At 54.9% G+C, this 19395-nt stretch overlaps 6 protein-coding genes across 6 annotated transcripts; 4 read left to right on the top strand and 2 right to left on the bottom strand.

Moving 5' to 3' along the window:
- Nucleotides 1-835: 835 nt before the first annotated feature.
- CGCA056_v012852 (uncharacterized protein) lies at nucleotides 836-1546 on the top strand (the record flags this gene model as incomplete). Its single annotated transcript, XM_037328096.1, has 3 exons — nucleotides 836-899; nucleotides 949-1253; nucleotides 1310-1546. 3 exons carry the CDS (start codon nucleotides 836-838, stop codon nucleotides 1544-1546), a joined length of 606 nt encoding a protein of 201 aa, XP_037172531.1.
- A 3912-nt stretch (nucleotides 1547-5458) lies between these two features.
- GIS2 (Zinc finger protein GIS2) lies at nucleotides 5459-6245 on the top strand (the record flags this gene model as incomplete). The annotated part of the gene is made up of 3 exons (XM_037328097.1): nucleotides 5459-5552; nucleotides 5612-5787; nucleotides 5844-6245. The coding sequence occupies 3 exons, from the start codon at nucleotides 5459-5461 to the stop codon at nucleotides 6243-6245; spliced, it is 672 nt and encodes a 223-aa protein (XP_037172530.1).
- Nucleotides 6246-8662: 2417 nt separating this feature from the next.
- Nucleotides 8663-11792, top strand: Capn8 (Calpain-8; the record flags this gene model as incomplete). The annotated part of the gene is made up of 4 exons (XM_037328098.1): nucleotides 8663-8864; nucleotides 8941-9458; nucleotides 9569-10073; nucleotides 10129-11792. 4 exons carry the CDS (start codon nucleotides 8663-8665, stop codon nucleotides 11790-11792), a joined length of 2889 nt encoding a protein of 962 aa, XP_037172529.1.
- Nucleotides 11793-12063: 271 nt separating this feature from the next.
- fta4 (Inner kinetochore subunit fta4) lies at nucleotides 12064-12897 on the bottom strand (the record flags this gene model as incomplete). The annotated part of the gene is made up of 2 exons (XM_037328099.1): nucleotides 12064-12485; nucleotides 12570-12897. The coding sequence occupies 2 exons, from the start codon at nucleotides 12895-12897 to the stop codon at nucleotides 12064-12066; spliced, it is 750 nt and encodes a 249-aa protein (XP_037173206.1).
- A 2147-nt stretch (nucleotides 12898-15044) lies between these two features.
- On the top strand, nucleotides 15045-16256 carry CGCA056_v012856 (uncharacterized protein; the record flags this gene model as incomplete). The annotated part of the gene is made up of 3 exons (XM_037328100.1): nucleotides 15045-15602; nucleotides 15660-15974; nucleotides 16038-16256. The coding sequence occupies 3 exons, from the start codon at nucleotides 15045-15047 to the stop codon at nucleotides 16254-16256; spliced, it is 1092 nt and encodes a 363-aa protein (XP_037172528.1).
- A 284-nt stretch (nucleotides 16257-16540) lies between these two features.
- bglI-0 (putative beta-glucosidase I) lies at nucleotides 16541-19183 on the bottom strand (the record flags this gene model as incomplete). The annotated part of the gene is made up of 3 exons (XM_037328101.1): nucleotides 16541-18046; nucleotides 18102-19024; nucleotides 19114-19183. The coding sequence occupies 3 exons, from the start codon at nucleotides 19181-19183 to the stop codon at nucleotides 16541-16543; spliced, it is 2499 nt and encodes an 832-aa protein (XP_037172527.1).
- Between the last annotated feature and the right edge of the window lie 212 nt (nucleotides 19184-19395).

Below are 19395 nucleotides of genomic sequence, written 5' to 3' on the forward strand. Positions count from 1 at the left end.
CGCCATTTGCTCCGTCTACAATAAAGGATCCCCCTCGTCGCAGTATTATCTGTGGCAGCGTCGACAGCCTCCGCACGAGGAGTGCGAAACACACAGCGCCGACTCGCGCTTCTCGCTATCCTCCCCGCCGAAGCATGCCGAACCTTGAACGGCGATAACTGCGAAGTTAACTCTTAACGTTCAATCGGGAGGTGCATATCAGCTTCGACCCTCCAGTATGGACTTTCTGCGACGCGGACGGTCCTCGAATGGACCAGATATTGAGCAACAGGCCTTGGCTGGACCATCGACACAGCCTGAAATGCAGGAGGATTCGCGATCTCGACCGAGGCGACTCCCTGGAACACGGCCTGCTCTGTCCTCAAGAAGACATCCCGGCGGCAGAATGCAGCGCCTCGACGATGGCGAGGATGACAGTCCCAAGACTCCGCGCTTCAATATAGGCCTGCCAACACTCCCAAGCACTCGACTGAATCTTCCGCATCTTGCGAGGACATGGACGAGTGGTTCCAACGGCCCGAACTCGCGGCCTAGCTCAGGACAACCACTGCCAAGTCGAGCGGCGACCGATCCGCTTACCGGACCGTATATGAGCAGGGCGGGAGCTACGCAGATTCCTGTAGCGATGCCATCTCCCGTTGCCCAGCATGCTCGATCAAATTCCCGCAGACTGACAAGAAGGTTTACTGGGCCAGATCCTGCAGAATTGCATCTGGCACAGATGGCACAGGAGGGAAGGCGGCGCAGACGACGGAGGCAGCGAAACCAAGAAGACAACAACGAGGGACACCCGAAAAGGTTCCTGCTTTGCCTGCCATGGGTGAAGTCGCGACGCATGCGATCGCAAATCCTTCGGTGCTTTATTTCAGGCACATTTCTCGCCCTGTTATTAGCCGTTTGTGAGTGATGCCTAGTGCTGCTGTCGGGAAAGCCTAACTGACCCCGTAGACCTTGCCCTGTCTCTCACACAGAACATCCGCAGTAGCGAGTTCACGGTACTTCTCATACTCATCATTCTCTTTACAACGATTTTTTTCTGCCACGGCTTGATTCGCTTATGCATGCTCGTCATTCGACCGCGATCGGACGACGAGGCTAGGCCGCCAATGCCGCAGCTTGTTGCTCCAGGAGGGTACGCTGTCCCACGGGAACCGATCAGAGTGGTGTTGGCCCGTGACGAAGAGGAGGAGAGCGAAATAAGCGATGCAGCCAAAGCGAAGCCGCCAGCCTACGGGCTCTGGAGAGAGAGTGTGGTACGTGCCAGCAGCATGGACGTTTCTAATTATTTTCAGCTAACAAGAGCATACAGCGGGTGGATCCCAATAGGATATACTGGCAACGCAATCCTAATGCGACATCAAATGGCAGCCCGTCGAACTCTAGGGAGGTTGGCAGCGGGCCACGACCACCATCGTATGCATCGGAAGACGGTGTCAGCTACGTTGTAGATGCTCGGCCCCGGTCAATGGCGCCAGGAATGACCGAAGTCCTCCCACCACACCCCTCTGAGGTTGGGCGGATGAATGAACGACGAGGCCCATGGTGATTCCATTTATGTGGTCAGAAAAGACATAAGAAACCTTGCGTGTGATATTATTGTACAATGAGAGCTCGGCTAGCGGCGTCAAGGGAGTTTCGGTAGAGGCACGTCTCGCCAGTGCGTGAAAACGCCACTGAACGGGAGGACCTGAAGCATGTCATCATAAGTGTCTTGCGGTCATTATATGCTGCTCAGGGAGACAGAGCGAGTCGACTGGGACTGCACTAGTAGTACTTCCGCATGGCATTTCAAGATAATCGAGCGAGGGGATGCAGCTCATTTCCAATACAAGCGGGTGTTTCACAAGCTGAAGGCGTCACGAGAGGGGCCATGAGGGAAGGTCACGCTTTGCATGGCTGGTTCCACAGCATTAGTTGGGCTGGCGGGTGTCCGGACTGTCGGAATGTGCACCATTGGCACAAAAGAGGCTCTCCCTGCTTTGTCGCGATAAAGCGTGTGAGTACAACAGAGCTACGGTCGAAGAAAGGCATGAGGAGCTACACCAACGATTCGTAGTTCTACTGCTAAAAGGTGTTCGTTCTCCGCTGTACGGGTAAATACAGCTCTGTGTGTATGCAAAAATAAGCAAGACGGCCACCAGTCCACTCTAGGTAGATAGATATCTATTAATTGCTAGCGTTGGATGTACAGGAATAGGCTGGCCTATTGGACACCCATTTTGCTCTCCAGCTGCCGCGTGCTTGGGAGCGGAGTGGAGCAGAAAATGATGAACATCCAATGGCGCGGGGAAAAGAGACGGGCAGGCAACCTGGGGGCCAGAAAAGAGAGACACCCGACGGTGCAGTGCCAGTCACACAGACATGCGTTTGGGTCAGGCACGCTGAACCACGGCACGCCATGCTACATGGATAAATACTTTCAACGGCTCAGGTTTTGTGCTGCGAGATGCGGGAATGAGTATCTGTCTGCGCTCAGGAATTGCGGCTAAGCGATGTGAGGTTTGCTGAGCCGAACATACAGCGGGAGCGTATGTCAAGTACCTTATGGAAGGTGCCTTGAGTATATATTACGTAAGGTAGGGACTAATACAGCTCGCTTAGAGGGGCGTCAGCGCGTGGGGTGTTTGGAGGACTTGGTGGGATGATGGATCGCGGCTGCAGTGTGTTGAAAGAAGAGTGACAACTGAGCTGGTAGTGAATTGTGAATATGTAAGTAATGTACATAGTAAAGAGGTAAGGTATCCGTAAGGTAGGTTGAAGACCGAGGCCGGGCGTGAGCGGGAAGCAGAAAGCGGGAGAGTCGGGGGTACCGTTGCGATACTTGGCCCCGCCGCCCCTGGCGCCATGTTTCCCCGCCTTCCCACCTTTTGACGTCGTCAACGACCCAGTTGATCCGTTCCTCGAAGGTCGCTTCCATGTATCCAGGGCACGACAAGCACTCAAGGGCCCCGGTACTGCCATTTACAGTAGAGAAACTGGGAGGAGGGCACTGAGACAGACACGCAGGAGGGTCAAAGTTCCAACACGACACGGCCACACACATGACATGGGGGACATGAGGCCGAGCGGGTATTCGTAGGAAAAAGTGATGACTTGCCTCAGTAATGTGCTGCTGCAGGTGCAAGAGGGGCAGATGCAGGTGAGGTGCAGGCGCAGGCGCAGACGCAGACCAGACACAGGTGCATGCCTTGCCTTCGCAGAACTTGGAAGAAGGGCAGGAGAGGGGAGAGGAGGAGAGCAGAGGCGAATAGAAGCCAGTGGGAGCTTGCTTCACAAGTCTTCAGGTCTCTGACGAGGAAGTTTTTCCTTGCCTCGAACCCCCTGCTACAAACGCTGCCATCCATCCCGATGGCTCAGGTAGCCAGCCAGCCCGGCCTATTCAGCTCTCACCCCAAACTGGACACATCCCGGCCCTGCCCTGGCCTCGCCTTTCCTTTCCGGTCGACATCCATGACCAGGCTTCCCCCTCCAACGCACGCTACTTCAGTCACTGACTGACTGATGGCGGGCGAGGCGATGGAGGGGTTGGTGGTGACTTTGGATGACTTTAGAACCGGGTGATGACTGCTCTTGGTGTTGGGGATTGTTGGACACCTTACCCGCGAGACGAGAAGGAAGAGAAACAGAAAGCTCGCGCTTCGCCCTCCCACCCCGCCCGTCATCCTCCGTGTTGTCCAGCTTGCCTACGGCGTAGGTAGTTGGTAATTAGGCAGGCACGTAGTAGGCAATTACCTAAGGTAGGTAAGTAAGGTACTGGCCGAGTGCGCTTGCTTATTCTCTGCAACATCTCACCCCTTCAGCAGGACTTGAGACAAATACCTTTTACCCTTAGTTTTATCTCGAGGCATCCGTAGCCACTTTAGGTCCCCCCCCTCACTCAGGTAGCCCCGTCCAAGTCCCCAGTCAGTCAGTCAGTCAGTCAGTCAGTCCTGCCCGGCAGTCCTGGGAGTCCCCAGTCCCTCGGCCTCCTACCCCGGAAGCAACATTCCGTCATCCGCCATCAAACCAGCGGGCAACCTACCTGCATCCATACTACCTGCCTTCGCTACTTACCTACTTACCTACCTAAGCAGTCCAGTCTGGTCTAGTCCCCCGTTGGGTCACAGCCGCAGTCACAGGTCAGGTCCAGCCAGCCCAGCCGTGTCCCGTCCTTTTTTCTTCGCTACTAGAAAGGACCAGACCCCTCTTTCCTCACACATTATTATTATTTTTTTTGCCCATTAAACAACAGCAACCTTCGTGGAAACGAACTGTTCCCGAATTTTCCCAAAGGCAATTTTTCGCGAAAAGGTGAGTTTCGCCCTCGATTGTACCTGCATCCATCGCATCAGCATTGCCCCCAGCACCTCTCTGTCCTTGTCTCTCTCTGTCTCTCTCTCTCTGCCTTTTCCCTCAATCTACCCCTCATCTTGCCTTCCCTGCCCAGCCAACCCAGCGTGCCGTCGCAAACGTCTCTTTCTGCCAACCCAATGCGACACGGTCGACGAGGGCCAGCCTGCCACAGCAGCATTCGCCATCAGCCTCACCAGAATGCGCCCACCCAACGCAACGGGAACGATCACGATAGTCCTGCCGCATCCCATCTCTCTGCCCCCCCACGAAGAAACTTGGGAGACTGCCACACTGAAGATGCGATCACTTCTTCCTTGGTCCCGCACGCATTGCGCATCTCGCTATGCGACCCGCGGAAATGCGCCAACCCCGCCTGTTGCTTTGCTCTCTGGCCCACCACTACCTTTAACGACCGCAATCCTCGTCTTCTTGCCAAGACACCCGTTCTGTCGGGTTCGCACGTCAAGCTGCGATCCCAACTTCACAGATCGCGATCTCTGGAGCCTACCTGATGCTACATTGATCCGATAGTCCACCGGACTCAATTGGCTATTCATATCGTTGCGCTGCGACTGTTGCGTTACTCCTGCGCGCCACCTCAGTCCCCCACACTCGATCTCGCCCCGATGCGCCTCCCCCCGAAAAGCCCTCGGTGGATCACTTGCGATAATCCCTCAATCGCAAGCCGGCAACAAACAGCGCCAGACCACGATGAGACCGAAGCCTGCGTCATTTGCGCCCTTGCGTTCGCAGGTTCACTCCCAACGGCATCCTTCGCATTGGCAAAGATCCCTCTCTTTGCGCGCTTCGACCACAAATCAAGTCCCGGGTGATTGGCATGGGTCTACTTGAGCAAATCTATAAAGAAAAATGGACGGACCGAGGCATCAGAAACTCGCGTGTCATCACTGCCCAAGATCTGAGCTCCCATCGCAACTGTGTACCCTATTGCCGGATATTCCGTCCGAAGAGGATTGCACATCAGGGACCTTGGAGACGAATACTTCCGCTGCAACACCATCCGACAAGCTGGATTTCCTCAATAAACCGCTACAACGAGCAAAAATCTAGCCAAGAGTAAATCGACTAACCTTCCTTCTCTGATAGCTTTACACCAGACTGCAAGATGTCTTCCCTCTCCCGTCGCGCGTGCTACAAGTGCGGCAATGTTGGCCACTACGCTGAGGTTTGCTCGTCAGCTGAACGTCTTTGCTACAACTGTGAGTTCTATCCCCAAAGATCGGTCAATATTGGAAGAATTTCTGACTCTCAATGTCAGGCAAGCAACCCGGCCATGAGTCCAACGGCTGCCCGCTGCCGCGCACCACCGAGGCCAAGCAGTGCTACCATTGCCAGGGCCTCGGTCACGTCCAGGCCGACTGCCCTACCCTGCGCTTGAGCGGCGCTGGCACCAGTGGCCGCTGCTATAACTGCGGCCAGCCCGGTCACCTCGCTGTAAGCAATCTTGCGTAATCGCCGTCGATGAGAAGCTGACGTTAAAATTAAAAAAGCGTGCCTGCCCCAACCCTGCCGGCGTCGGCATCGGACGTGGCGCCCCCGTTCCTCGTGGTGCTTTCGGCGGCTACGGACGTGGCGGTTTCGCTGGTGGTCCCCGCCCCGCCACCTGCTACAAGTGCGGAGGCCCTAACCACTTCGCGAGGGATTGCCAGGCTCAGGCCATGAAGTGCTACGCTTGTGGCAAGCTCGGCCACATCTCTCGTGACTGCACCGCGCCCAACGGCGGTCCTTTGAACACTGCTGGCAAGACTTGCTACCAGTGCGGCGAGGCTGGCCACATCTCGCGCGATTGCCCCCAGAAGAACGCGAATGGCGAGATTCCCAACGACGTTGACATGAATGCCGCCGCTGGCATCGCCGCGCCCGCTGTTGCACCCATCGCCCCCGTTGCTTAAGCAATGATCCGTGGCCGCGTCGTCCTCTCCATGAGGCGGTTCCGGACTGGGAAGAAGTTGGCTGCGTGAAAAGCAGCCGCTCCGCTAGTTCTACATACGCCAGCGCATCGTTGTTGGTTTCCTTATGTTTTCAGCACGACCCTTTACGCCTCTCGCACCTACCTACCATAACACCTGCACCTTGCCCATTTCATTCTGGTTATTACTTTTACTTCCTGCATAAAAACGGCTTGTCGCCAATCGACATCCTTTGCTTTACACGGCGTCTACTGGGATTCCCCTTCGTCAACACGATTCATTTTCTGGAACAAAACGGGAAAGGCTTCCTCTCTTCATACTACCCTTGGTTCTTGCAACGACTCTCACGACGGACGGTCTCAACGTATTTATATGCATCTTCATTCCTGCATTTGGAAAAGGAAAGTTCGTGACCTCATGGCTATCTACGGTTCCTTCTGGTTCGACTTAGCTCCCTGTTTACGCGCACCATTGCGTGATCCAGAATGGTTCATAGTCGGCGCGCAGCCCCAGATTGGATCTGAACTACGGCGGCGGCAAAATTATTCCACAGGACAATATGGTGTCAAGGCGGCTGGCGGCTGGGGAATTGAACACTGACAGGCGATGGGACGCTGCGGTCTGCACGGGCAGTTCAAAACTGTCTGTAGACCTTCGCTTACCGAGCAGGCCAGGCTAGGAGATTTCATTGGAATGAAAGATATGGCTGAGGGGGGGGGTGAGAGATCCGAGTCTTTTATGAAGAAGAAGAGTTTTGGGGCGGTGGAAGTGGTTGTTGAGTAGAAGACCCTTTCGAAGGGAGACATGGTGGACACCATGGCAAAGCTGTTGTGGCGTGACGCACAAAAAAAAAGAAGCAGTTGATTGAGTCGTTTGAGTGTCCTTGGAGGAGGAAAGATGATGTTGTGATGGGCGCCCCGAGATGATTTGCACCGGTCGATGGCATGGCTGGTAGGAAGCGCCACAATACGTTGGGCTTGTTAGATCGGATTGTGGTACGGCGATGCGCTAAATCAGCAACTGCGTCGGCATGGCGATGGCACACGATTGCGTACGGTGTGCCAAATCATCGGTCGCCTGCATGGGCGAGAAATCACGAGGAGATTGCAGGGAGTTATGCGGCAGAAGGGCATCGAGTCGCTAGGCCTCGAATGGGCTAGGCGTACTGCATGAGGTGATGTGATTCCACTAGAAGGACCCAAGCTTTTGCTTAAACGAATGGTTCGCGTTCTTCTCGCGTGCGTCTGAATCAGCCCAAATAGACCAGGGCTGATGAAGACCATACAATAGTGTAGGCCGTCTTGTCTCGCCCACCTACTCCGGCGTCGCTCAGTGTCCGTAAGGCGATCAACGGGACACTGGAAGCTTTGGCCAGCTCTCACCCGGGAGCGGGACGGAGTCGCAACGGCACGGCCTAAGTGGGTCTCTTGCTGAGAGCACCGGCCATACCCGCGGGCATACTGTAACTTGCAAGCATGGCCCTGGCAGGAAGATTTCACTTTACTCCCTCTTATGGCGGGAGCCCAGCCAATTTTGTGAGTGAGATGATCATGAACACTTAAATGACTTTGCAGGCGGCCGGCCAAACACCTGAAGCGGGATAGTTGAACGAGACAACTAAAGATTTTGGGGGCTAATGTGTGTAACGTCATGTAGGTAGGAAGTGAGTGCTCTCGCCTGCAGGACACATGAGGTGAACAAAAGCACTCTCTGCGTGCGTACACATGCGTCAATATACCAGATCAACACAGCAAACGGGATGGGGATCCTCTTCAATTCATTTGTCCGCTTGCTGCCTGCTTGCCTATTTACCTGTTCACCTGCCTGGCCAAGTCAGAAATGTAGGCGGATTCGTTGCGGTCCTAAGGGTGTCGTACCCGCCCAACTACAAGCGCCAGCCTAGTCAACTTGGTAGTCACACTCGTCCGAGTCTTCATGCGGCTGCTATGCATGTCAGAGTAGCGGTCGCGTCAGCAGGCGTGCCTTAGCGGTAATACAAAGCCGCCGTTGATCATCATGGGACTTCAGCCGCCGAATGAGCTAGTATAAATGGCGCCGCCCCCAACGCGACATATCCAGGACCGCAGCCGCAGCCACAGCGAATGCCACAGCAGAAGCCCAAGCCGGAGCCTTGATTTGTTCTGCCGTTCACTGTGACCATTATCGTATGAAATTGCTCCTTCTTTCTTTTTTCTTCACTTGGGTTCCTGCCTACTGCTCGGCAGACTTCTTTCGCTTCTATTTCATGCCTGCCATTTCTAGATACCTGTCACTGCACACCTGCCTTGTACAGGCGCACATGCAAGTGTCCAAAGTCCGCATGTGTCGGCAAGTGCATCGGCGGTAAAGACCACTGGCCCCTTCCCCATCAACGCGACTTCTGGGCAATATCAATCAACATGGATTACAGCTCCGATTCCAGCTCAGACTCAGTAATCGCATCTTGCGTCGGCCCGCCCGCCCTCGATCACCCGCGACGCCGAACATACTTAGCCAGGATGCCCGTCACCGTCAGCAAACCCCGAAAAGCGAAGCAACAGCCTCCCCAAGACATTATTGATGAGTTTTGGACGAAATTCACCACCAAGACCCCTGGTAAAGGTTCGTGGTGTTAACCCCATGTTCTCTCGTCCTTGTATGACCCCGGGTGTGTTGCTGCTGGTTCTAACTTTGAAAGCGACTACTGTCATCCCTCAGAACGAATACGCCGAGAAAGTCGCCCGACGATCGGCTGCAGCTACCGGAGTATGCACCCAGACATCATATGACGAGGCTGCGGCAGTCTGCAAAACCAAGGTTGACAAGATCGTCCAAGAGTGTCGGAGAGTAAATCAGAAGTACCGGGATCCTCATTTCGACCTCGAGTTCGATCTTAAGTTTGGCAGACGGGATTGCCTGGAGTCCCTCTGGAATACCAAGAACAAGGAGCCCTCCCCGTCATCGTTCGAACCGAAGGCTGTGAAGCGCGTTGTTGACATCTTCGACAGCCCTCAATTCTACATCGATGGCCCTACCGCTAACGACGTACGCCAAGGTAGAGATGGAGACTGCTGGCTAATGGCTGCGCTATGCAATCTTAGCAATAAATCTGGCCTGATCGAGAAAGTTTGTGTTGCCCATGACCAAGACGTCGGCGTCTATGGCTTTGTGTTCCATAGGGACGGTGAGTGGTTCAGCGAAATCATTGATGATAAGGTACGTAAGTCGACGAAAGAGTGTGAACGATTCCAGTGTCAGCGAGCAATGCCTACCGAGGGACTCCTTGCCCCGCTGTTATCGACCTTGGCTGACACCGCTCGCATTAGTTGTATCTCACAAAACCCGACTACGACGAAGGCTATCTTGAACGTATTCTCTGGGAGGATCGAGAACGTGTCAACTCAGAAGAGGCCTATCGACGGATCTACCAGTCAAACAGCGGGGCTCTTTACTTTGCTCAGTGCGAGAATCCAAACGAAACTTGGCTGCCACTTCTCGAGAAAGCCTATGCTAAAGCACACGGAGATTATGCCTGCATCGAAGGGGGTTTCACCGGCGAGGCTATTGAGGACCTTACCGGCGGTGTAACTTCAGAGATCTATACCACCGACATCCTAGACAAGGAGTACTTCTGGAAAGAGAAACTCCTCAGAGTCAACGAATCCTGGTTGCTTGGATGCTCTACTGGATTCGCTTCCAAAGGATGGGGCGAACGCAAGGGCATCATTGAAATGCATGCCTATAGCGTCATGAAAGCTGTCGAGATGGACAACCAACGACTTGTTCTACTCAAGAACCCTTGGGGAAAGGGGGAATGGAAGGGTGCTTGGAGTAAGTGCGGCCTATTTCCATGAGCATGTGCTCTTATATGTGCTAACATCATCAGGCGATGGCTCTTCACAGTGGACGCCTGAGTGGCTCCAGAAGCTCAATCACAAGTTTGGGGATGATGGAGCTTTCTGGATTTCGTACCAAGACCTGCTCAAGAAGTACAACATTTTCGACGTGACACGTTTGTTTGGACCCGAGTGGAAGGTAACGTCCATTTGGACGACGTTCTCAGTACCGTGGACCCTTGACTACCACGATACTCATTTCGCCTTTGAGCTTTCCAAGCCTAATTCTGTGGTTCTGGTTCTGGCAAATCTCGACGAACGATACTTCAAAGGCCTGGAAGGCCAGTATAGGTTTGACCTGCAATTCCGTCTGCACATAGCCGGCCAGGAGGACTATGTCGTACGGAGCCCAGCATCTTACCGCATGAATCGATCCGTCAACGTGGAGCTAGACCTCGAAGCCGGTAGTTACGAAGTTTACGTCAGAATTGACGCAGTACGGAATGACAGTATTTTGCCGATTGAGCAGGTCATCAGAAACAATGCCAAAAGTCGCCGCGAGAAGTTGACTCGCATTGGGCTGGCTTACGACCTTGCCCATAGCAAGGGGAGAGTTGTCGAGTCAGCTGAGCTAAAGGCAGCACGAGAAGCCTACGAGAACAAGCAGCGGGAGAAGAAGCGCGCCGAGATCAGGAGCAAAATCCAAGAAGAGCGCGAGCAGGAGCATTACCTGCGCGTCAAGGCCGCAAAGCGGGACAAGAAACAGATGGCGAAGCGGCACGCGAGGCATAAAGCCAGGGCAGAAAAGAGAAAGGCCACACAAGCAAAGACCCGATACGACACGAACGATCGCCCTGGACCCGAGAAATCAGCGCAGACCCCCGAGAAATTCAAATCTTCTCCCAAAAAGCACGTCCAGATTCAGGAACTGGAAGTTCAGACCAAAGACTTAAACATCTCTGAACGAGACAAACAAACTGCAAGCAGCGGTGCTAGCAATAAGCATGCAGCCTCACCGAAGACCTTGTCGGACTCTGGACCTGTCGGAGATGTTACGCGATCATTTGGGGAGACTCCGAGTGGGATCTTGGGGGGATCTTCGGACAATTGCGGTCTGGCTGGGCTGCATCCCGCGAAAGCTAGGGAAACTCCAATCGTGGACATCCGCCGAGAAGCCGCCAATACAACGAATGAAAGCCGGCAAGCCACGCCCCAGAGAAGCGAAGACACCCAAAGCGATCCATCAGCCCCGTCGGAAAATTCCGACGCGTTCGGTGTGATGCTTTGTGAATCCGATGACGACTTGTCGAGCATCTCCTCCCTTTCCGACTTATCCGAGCTCGAGCTCGACATCAGGATCGAAGACTTCAAGTCGCGGGAGAACAGCCCTGGACGCCTGCCGCCGCCACCGAACCCTTCGAATCTCCTAGATGACCAGGATGAATTCGAGAGAGATCCGTGGAACGCCGTTGCCGTGGTAGGACTCCGAGTGTATCACAAGGTACTTGAAGACGATGAAAACGAGGTCATCGTCAAGTTACGCGTTGTGCCACCTAATCCATTTGCAGAAGAGGAGGTGATAGCCAAGGATGCCGACTCCAGCAAGAAGAAACCGAAGGGGCTAGACGTTGACGACAGTGCCAAGGATGCTACGCTGGAGGGTGAAATACAGCAGAGGAAAAAGAGCATTGCACCCAGCGGCGATGATCTTTGAGATGCATCCTTGCCACTTCGGCCCGGTCCGAGCAGAACATGAAGGCCTGGTTTTTTTACTCCAAGTAGAGGGCTTGCGCAGCCATGCATTGCAGTGTGCTTGCGGTGGGAAAGCGAAGTAACATCTTGTATCTTGTACTGCGTCGGGGTATCCTTTTTGAAACCTAGAACCTAGTAACACTCTTCGTGCCCAACAATGGAACACGAATCATGAAAGAATTACACAGTCCTTCACCTTTGTGCGTACATTGGGCTAGCTTGACAGCGTCTTCTCAAAAACTGCCCAAAAGGTCATCAAGCTTCCGTTTCTCGCCCGTAGCCACAGGCTCCACAACGAGAGAGTCGTCCTCCCTGAAAAGAGACCCAGACTCGGTTGAGTCGGGTAGGAGGCTAACACGACCGCCGACACGAGCTAGCAGAACCCGCATGCGTTCCATTTCTTTCTCGACCTCGCCGTCGCGTGTGACAAGATTCTCCTGAACCCCGACGCCGGACCCGTCCGAGTGGAAAGGATTCAATACAGCTTTCATACGCCCAAGTCGCTCGACACGATCTCTCACTTGCTGCCTCTGCTGTGCAAGCGATTGAAGACGTTCAAACTGGTCGTGATAGCGCCTGGCTTCCATGGGATACGTAGTCACATCGCCATCAGATGGCCATGTTGCGGGCAGTGACTTGACGGCAGCGTCATCGGCTTTGTTCCGGTTCGGTCAGCCTACGTACCTGCAGGTATATGGAGCGGTGCATAAACAATTGGGGGGGGGGGGGGGGGGCCTACTCAGGTCAAGAGAGAGCGAGAGACCGTCAGATGGCTCATCTTCTTGTACAGCTGTGGGGTGTGATAGGTAAAGAGAGTCAATCTGCTCGGCGACGTGTCGGCTGGCCTGGTGAGGGTAGGCGCGCCGAGAGTGCTGGGCGATGTTGTGGTTCAGACGAGTAACCACGTGCTCGATCAAGGCATCACTTAGTGGTGATTCGGAGGAGTCGTTGGCGGCAAGCCATGTGCGGGACGGTTGAATAGGCTGCGAAAGTAGGCGGGTTTGGGTAGCGAGGAAGGATTGCTTCTGCGCTATCACGGTTGGCGGAGCTGCTTGGGTTGACGACATAGCGAGGCGCAAGAGTGATCGAGTAGGTAGAGGAACGCGGCCGGACACGGCACGGCGATTGTAGCGGGACGGGAAGACCTGCCTTAGACGTAGGTAGAAAGGGTACTGGTGTGGGGTCCGTGTCGACCGGCAGGTTCACGGTGCAGTGTACTGCGCAGTACCCACCTAAGGCACGGTAAGGTAGGTAGTGTGAGGTAAGGTAAAGGTGCACCGAGGTGGTTTGGGAAGGTGGAGCGTGTTGTTGTGGTGCCCTCTTTACGCGGGATACGTGCCGGACGAATCATGTGACGACGATGGGGGCCAGCCTCGGCCACGGGCATATTGACATTTCTTTTTTCTAGGTCTTGATGGGATTTTTCGACTCGCAGCTGCCCACGCCAACGACGGAAGGGGGTCAAAGCTCGCGTCCACCACATTCACCTCCAACGTTCCATCAACGGTGTCCTGCATACGGATACGGATACATAGGAGCTTAACCCAATGATTGCTCCACCGATCGATACCACGCACTTCCCAATTTGTTACTCGAGCCATGTGCTCGCTCCCATGGCGAAGCTCGCGGGTCCCTTGCATTGCAGTCAGCATCCTCCAACCACCACGTAAAAAAAAAAAAAAAAAAAAAAACACTTGATCACCGGCAGCATCTAGAACTCCTCCTACTTGTCCAGGCTTCCAACGTTGCCGGCGGCTGTGTATGATAAACACAGCTAATCCAAGCTAAAGAAGCCACCAGGGCTCTCGTGTCTCACGCCTAGCCTCCTTCTCCTCTTCCTCCTTTCCTGCTCTCTACTTCCCATCCGTCTGCTCGAAAGGACCCTATGATTCGGACTCGTCGTAGGCGGCTTAGCCCAAGGTACTAGCCCGGCATCAACGTGTGCGGCAGATGTGCTGCAATACCTCGGTCTTGGCTCGTCGCCCGCCCCGCACAATTCCAACCTCTTTACCGGAGCGTGGGTGCCTTGATGGGATAAGACGGTTGCGAAAGGCGAAGTAGTACATCAGAATGAGCCTCATCAGAGGAGCGGACAAATTCGAGGCAGACGTTGGACGATAACCGGTGCAATGTCATGAGCAAGGTGGAGGTACACCGCACATCACATACCTGCAGAAACACACAAGCACACCGCCATCGGCTGGCTCCTGCCTCATGGCCTTTCTCAACCATCTCATCTTTCGCTCTTCCTTGCTCGCCCCGCCTCCCAAATCGACACTAATGCAGCCCGCTTGTATTCGATCCCTCCCGTACGGCCGCATCTCGTGGCCCTCGGCGCCCACGCCATCTGCACGTCAGGTAATTCCCTCGCCTTAAGTGGACCGACCTGGGAAGCCTCTTTCTCGTGAACCACTTGCAGGAAGCCTCGCGAGGCCGACACCCATCTCTTCGCCCTCTTACTGGCTAGCTATGCCCTCTTCCCTTTCTTTGCCGCCACGCCGGCCGGTGACAGGACCGGTGAGCATGCATGATCCGTCCCGCAACGCCTCCCAGTGTCACCACTTGCTCTTTCTCCTGCCTAAGCGTCCTCTCCTGACGGATACCTGCTTGAAAACTGCAGAGAGAGAGAAAACCTACGACGTGGTAGCTGCCTGGTCGGAAAACACCTGCTGTCCCCCGGCTCGAGTCCAGATGTGCCATTCCCACCCTCTCGGCCGAGCTTGGCCCTGTATCGTTGGAGCAAGGATGCCAAGCTCCTCTATCTTGTATGTCATGGTGCCATGCATCTGGTGAGACACGACTCCGGTGCGCTGTCAAACGGCTAATCCTGTATGCCCAGCTGCAGCGACGCATCTTTGGCGGGGGATCCGGATGGGAGCCAGCCTGGCCCAGCCCAGCCCTTACCCTGTCAAGCGATGTTCATCGCTCATCCCCCTCCTCATCCTCTACCAAGGCTGAACACCACTTTAGGATCGATGTCCGAGGTCTCAGGTGCTTCCATTGTCTGACGATGTCTCTGTCAACGTATATGAGAGGCCGTTCGTCTCTTCCACTGGCCGTATCTCGCAATCTTGTCCGTGATTGTACGACTCTTCTTCCTCTCCATTCTTCAGCGAGAAGCACATATCAAGGAGCGGCTGCTTGTCTCACTCCAGCTTGCCCATTGTTGCACGCCGATGGGTTTTTGTTTAGCTGAGTCTGCCCGCCTGCCACTATGTCTCCCCCCCCAAGGCCTCCCGCCAACGGTTTTGTTACCTTTGTGCGTAAGATCTATAACCCACTCGGCTTCAAAAAGGGTTATAACTTTACTCTCTTCTTTATCACGGCCGGTGCCATGGTGGGCTTCATCCTCGCCCGCCTAATGTTTTTCGACTTCAAAGGTATATTCTGTAATCCAGATTACAGATCAGGGGCCCTCCCGGGAGAGTGCTACTACTACCAATCCGGCACGGGGAGGATTGGCATCATCATGCATCTAGCTGGTGTGTTGCCCGGTGGTTTCTTGGCCTGCCTCCAGTTCGTTCCCGTCATCCGCCACAAGGCTATCCTGTTCCACCGCCTCAACGGATACCTCGTCCTTCTCCTCAGTACCGTCGGCATCATTGGCGTCTTCATGATAGCGCGGCGTACCTTTGGTGGTGGTGTCAGTATGCAGACGGCCGTGGGCGGAGGCAGCGTCATGTTCCTTGGAGCGTTGGGGCTTGCTATTTACAACGTCAAGAAACTCCAGATCGAACAGCATCGTGCCTGGATGCTCAGGGCTTGGGTATATGTAAGGACACATCCCAGGTCTCCAAAGGCTCAAAACTAACAATCATGGTGCCCCCAGGCTGGTTTCATCATCACCATGCGCATCATCAGTTTCTTGGCTGCTAGAGTCGTCGCCAATACCGACCCAACCTACTACGAGGTGAAGCAGTGCGCGGTCTTGGACTTCATCTTCCGCCACAACCAGACCAAGGTCCTCGGCTTCTACCCTGACTGTGGAGGCTTTTACTCTGGCGAGTATCCTGGCTTGAACGTTCTTGTTCACGCCAACGTGGACGCCCACCAGCCTGCCGAGATTGCGGCGGGATTCGCAGCCGTATTCGGTGCGGGCTCGTGGCTGGCTCTAGCCATCCATGCCATTCTTGTTGAACTCTACGTATGTACCGCCCCAGGTGTGCGCAGCTGCATTTGCAAGACCTATGCTGACGAGACTTTGAAGCTTCACTTGACCCCGGCAGAAGCGGAACGCCTTCGTCGCATATCGTACCAACGCCAGCTCGAGGCGGGGATGAAGAATGCTGGCAGCGCTGGCTTGACAGCACAGCGACTGGGCGACGCGGAGCCGTGGATACCGCCGAACGAACTTCGAAGAATCGAAGATAACAGCACACCAAGCTCTGATGGCGATATGAGAGAAAAGCGCGTGAGCTCGCCTTAATAGCAGCTTTCGTTCGGGTAACGGACCTTTGGCAGTACGGCTCTGGAAGTCTGTCTTCTGCACTCCTACGACCTATGAATGCATGATATGATAGACGTGACTATTTGAGATGTTTGGGCGGAAGTTCGTGTATTCAAGATTCTACTGATGTGGCCCACGAAGCAAATGAGAACATTTATATTGTATGTGCGCATTCATCATTCATTCGTTACATACCCAAGACAGCTATGACAAGATATTTTACTCCTTTTTTCCTGCCATCCACATGGACATCAACCATTAGTCTACAATCCCGACCACCAGAACGTCTCACCGACGCTGAAAGATCCCTTGAGGGCCTTGTCGGCGACAACACTGCTGTCGCTGACGACAACATCGTATTCGCCCTTCTCTGCGCACCACTGATGGCGTTCCTCGTCGAAGTAGCTGGCAGCGTACTTGGTCTCGATGCTGACCGTCACCTTCTTGCTCTCGCCCGCTTTCAGCGCCACCTTGGCGAAGCCCTTGAGTTCCTTGAGTGGGCGGTTGATCTTGGCCTTCTGCTTAGGCGCCACGTAAACTTGGACGACCTCGGCACCCTGTAGAGAGCCTGTGTTCTTGACTGTGACGTCGACGGTAAGCTTGCCGTCCTTGTCGTTGACGACGAGATCGCTAAAGGCGAAGCTCGTGTAAGACAGACCGTGACCAAAGGGGAAGAGGACGGGGCGGTCGATGTACTCGTAGTAGCGGTAGCCAATGTAGATATCTTCGCCGTACAGAGTGCGGCTGGCTTCAGCGCGGTAGTTGAGGTAGGCCGGGTTGTCTTGGACGCGTTCGGGGAAGCTGAGAGACAGCTTTCCTGAAGGGTTGACATCGCCGAACAGGACATCGGCGATGGCGTTACCCGTCTCGTTGCCTCCATACCAGGCCTGCACCAGGGCGGCAACGTCATTGATCCACGGCATGCGCACAGGCGTTCCTGACTGGTTAACGACAACGGTGTTGGGGTTGGCCTTGCCGACGGCAGAGATGAGGTCGTTGAGGTAGCCAGGAAGCTCCATGTCGGCGCGGTCATTGCCCTCAGTCTCCCAGTCAGCGTTAAGGCCAGAGCAGATGATGACCTGGTCGGCGTCCTTCGCGAGGGCAGCAGCCTTTGCGATCTCGGCCTTGTCATCAATAACCTTGCAACCACCGATGCGGAGGGCACCACCACCGAAGACGACGTTGTCACCCTGGAGCTTGGATGAAGGGGCCGAGGCGAACTCGACCTTAAAGGTATAAGTCTCGCCCTTCTTGAGCTCTACACGGCCCTTCTCCTCGACGGTTGCGGCGCCAAAGAAAGCGTCTCCCTGGCGCTGCTTGGTGGTGTTGTCGATGACAAGCTTGTCGTTGACGAACAGGTTGGCGGTGCCGCAGACGATTAGGCCGAGCTCGTAGGTGCAATCCTCCTCGGCGACAAAGCTGCCCTCAAAGTCGGCGTACCAGAGGTTGGACTTGAACTTGGGGTTGTAGTAGTCAACCAGCAGGAGCTCGGTCTTGGTCAGGATAAGCTCGTCGAGGCACTCGCGGCTGTGGTCGGTGGGCGGCTCGTTGTAAGCCTTCATGGTCATGCCGGGTTGGCCATTTGACTTGACAACGTTGCCCAGGAGAGGCAGAAGCTTGTGGGAGTAGGCACCCTCGGTGTGCTCGGGTGGAGAGCTCAGCTTCTTGCTGATTCCGTCAAAGGGGGTGACGGAGTAGTAAGCAGCCAGAGAAGCGGAGCCGCCTCCGTGGTAGGTGCAAATTTTGGCATTGGGGCCGATGACGACGGTCTGCGGTTCCAGTCAGCTGCTGTTGTCGTATAGGAGAGAAAGCTCTTGGTCATACCTTCTTGTCCTTCTTGAGGGGAAGAACGCTGTTCTCATTCTTGAGAAGAACGAGACTCTCGCCGCTAATGCGTCTCAGCAGCTCAGCGGTCTCAGGAGTGTCGCCAGTCTTCTCCGGGGCGCCTTCAGGGATGCCAGTTGCCGCACACTTCTTGATGAACTTGAGCATAGCACGAGCTCTCTCATCTAGAATGTGTTGGCGGACCTTGTCGGTTGAAACGTTGAACTTCAGGGGCTCTCCACGGAAGCGCGGAGGACCGGGCATCTCAAGATCGAGACCAGCGTTGGCCGCCTCCGTTGTGCTGTAAGTGCCGTACCAATCGCTCATGATCATGCCGTCCCAACCCCACTCTTTGCGAACAAGTCCCTCAAGCAGCTCTTGGTTCTCACTGCAGAACTTGCCGTTGACACCGTTGTAGGCCGTCATCAGGGCGCCGGGCTGCGAGTCGCGGAAAGTCAGCTGGAAAGGGAGGGCGTAGATCTCGCGAAGGGCTCGCTCAGTTACGATGCTGTGAACAGCGTTGCGCCTGTGCTCCTGATCGTTGCAAACAAAGTGCTTCGGCGTCGCCTGGATGCCGGTGCTCTGAATGCCGTTCACGATGGCGGCAGAGCCCAGGCCGGCCAAGACAGGATCTTCACCCAGAGACTCGAAGCCCCTGCCACCGAGGGGGGATCTTTGCATATTGATGGTCGGGCCGAGAATGCAGTGAGCTCCCTTGAGCTTGGCTTCTTCGCCCATCTTCTTTCCGGCCTCCTCTAGGAGGGTGGTGTTGAAAGTGGCGCCAAGGGCCGTTCCGCAGGGGAAGCAGGCGGCCTTAACGCCATTGAAGAACTTGGTGCCGCGAACGCCATTGGGACCATCAGATAGTCGCACGGAAGGGACGTTGTGCTTGGGAAGAGCCTTGGTGTGCCAGAAGTCGATACCTGAGGCAATTGCGTTAGCCCACAAAGATCCCATCTGTCGATGACGTCGATCGCGGGGAGAGAGCGCCAGTTGGGATGAGGTGACTTACCCGCAAGAAGGTCGACCTTCTCGGAGACGGTGAGCTTCTTCAGCAGGTCCTCCACATCGAAATCGGCCATCGTGGGCTTTGAACCGGCAAATCGGAAAATAAAACCCTTAGTTGGCTGGGTATCTCTACGTCGGAACAGAAAAGATGCCGCTTGAAATTGGAAGCAGGCGACGTAACAATAGGCGGTGACTAGGAGAAGCTGGATGGATGATTTGGAAATGGCAGGATTAGTCGGTTTCTCGAAGGCTGAGAGGTGTTAAATAGATTTATTACGAGCTCGAA

Source organism: Colletotrichum aenigma (genome assembly GCF_013390185.1).
Source record: "Colletotrichum aenigma strain Cg56 chromosome Unknown KSG_Cg56_contig09, whole genome shotgun sequence".
NCBI classification, from domain to species: Eukaryota; Fungi; Ascomycota; class Sordariomycetes; order Glomerellales; family Glomerellaceae; genus Colletotrichum; species Colletotrichum aenigma.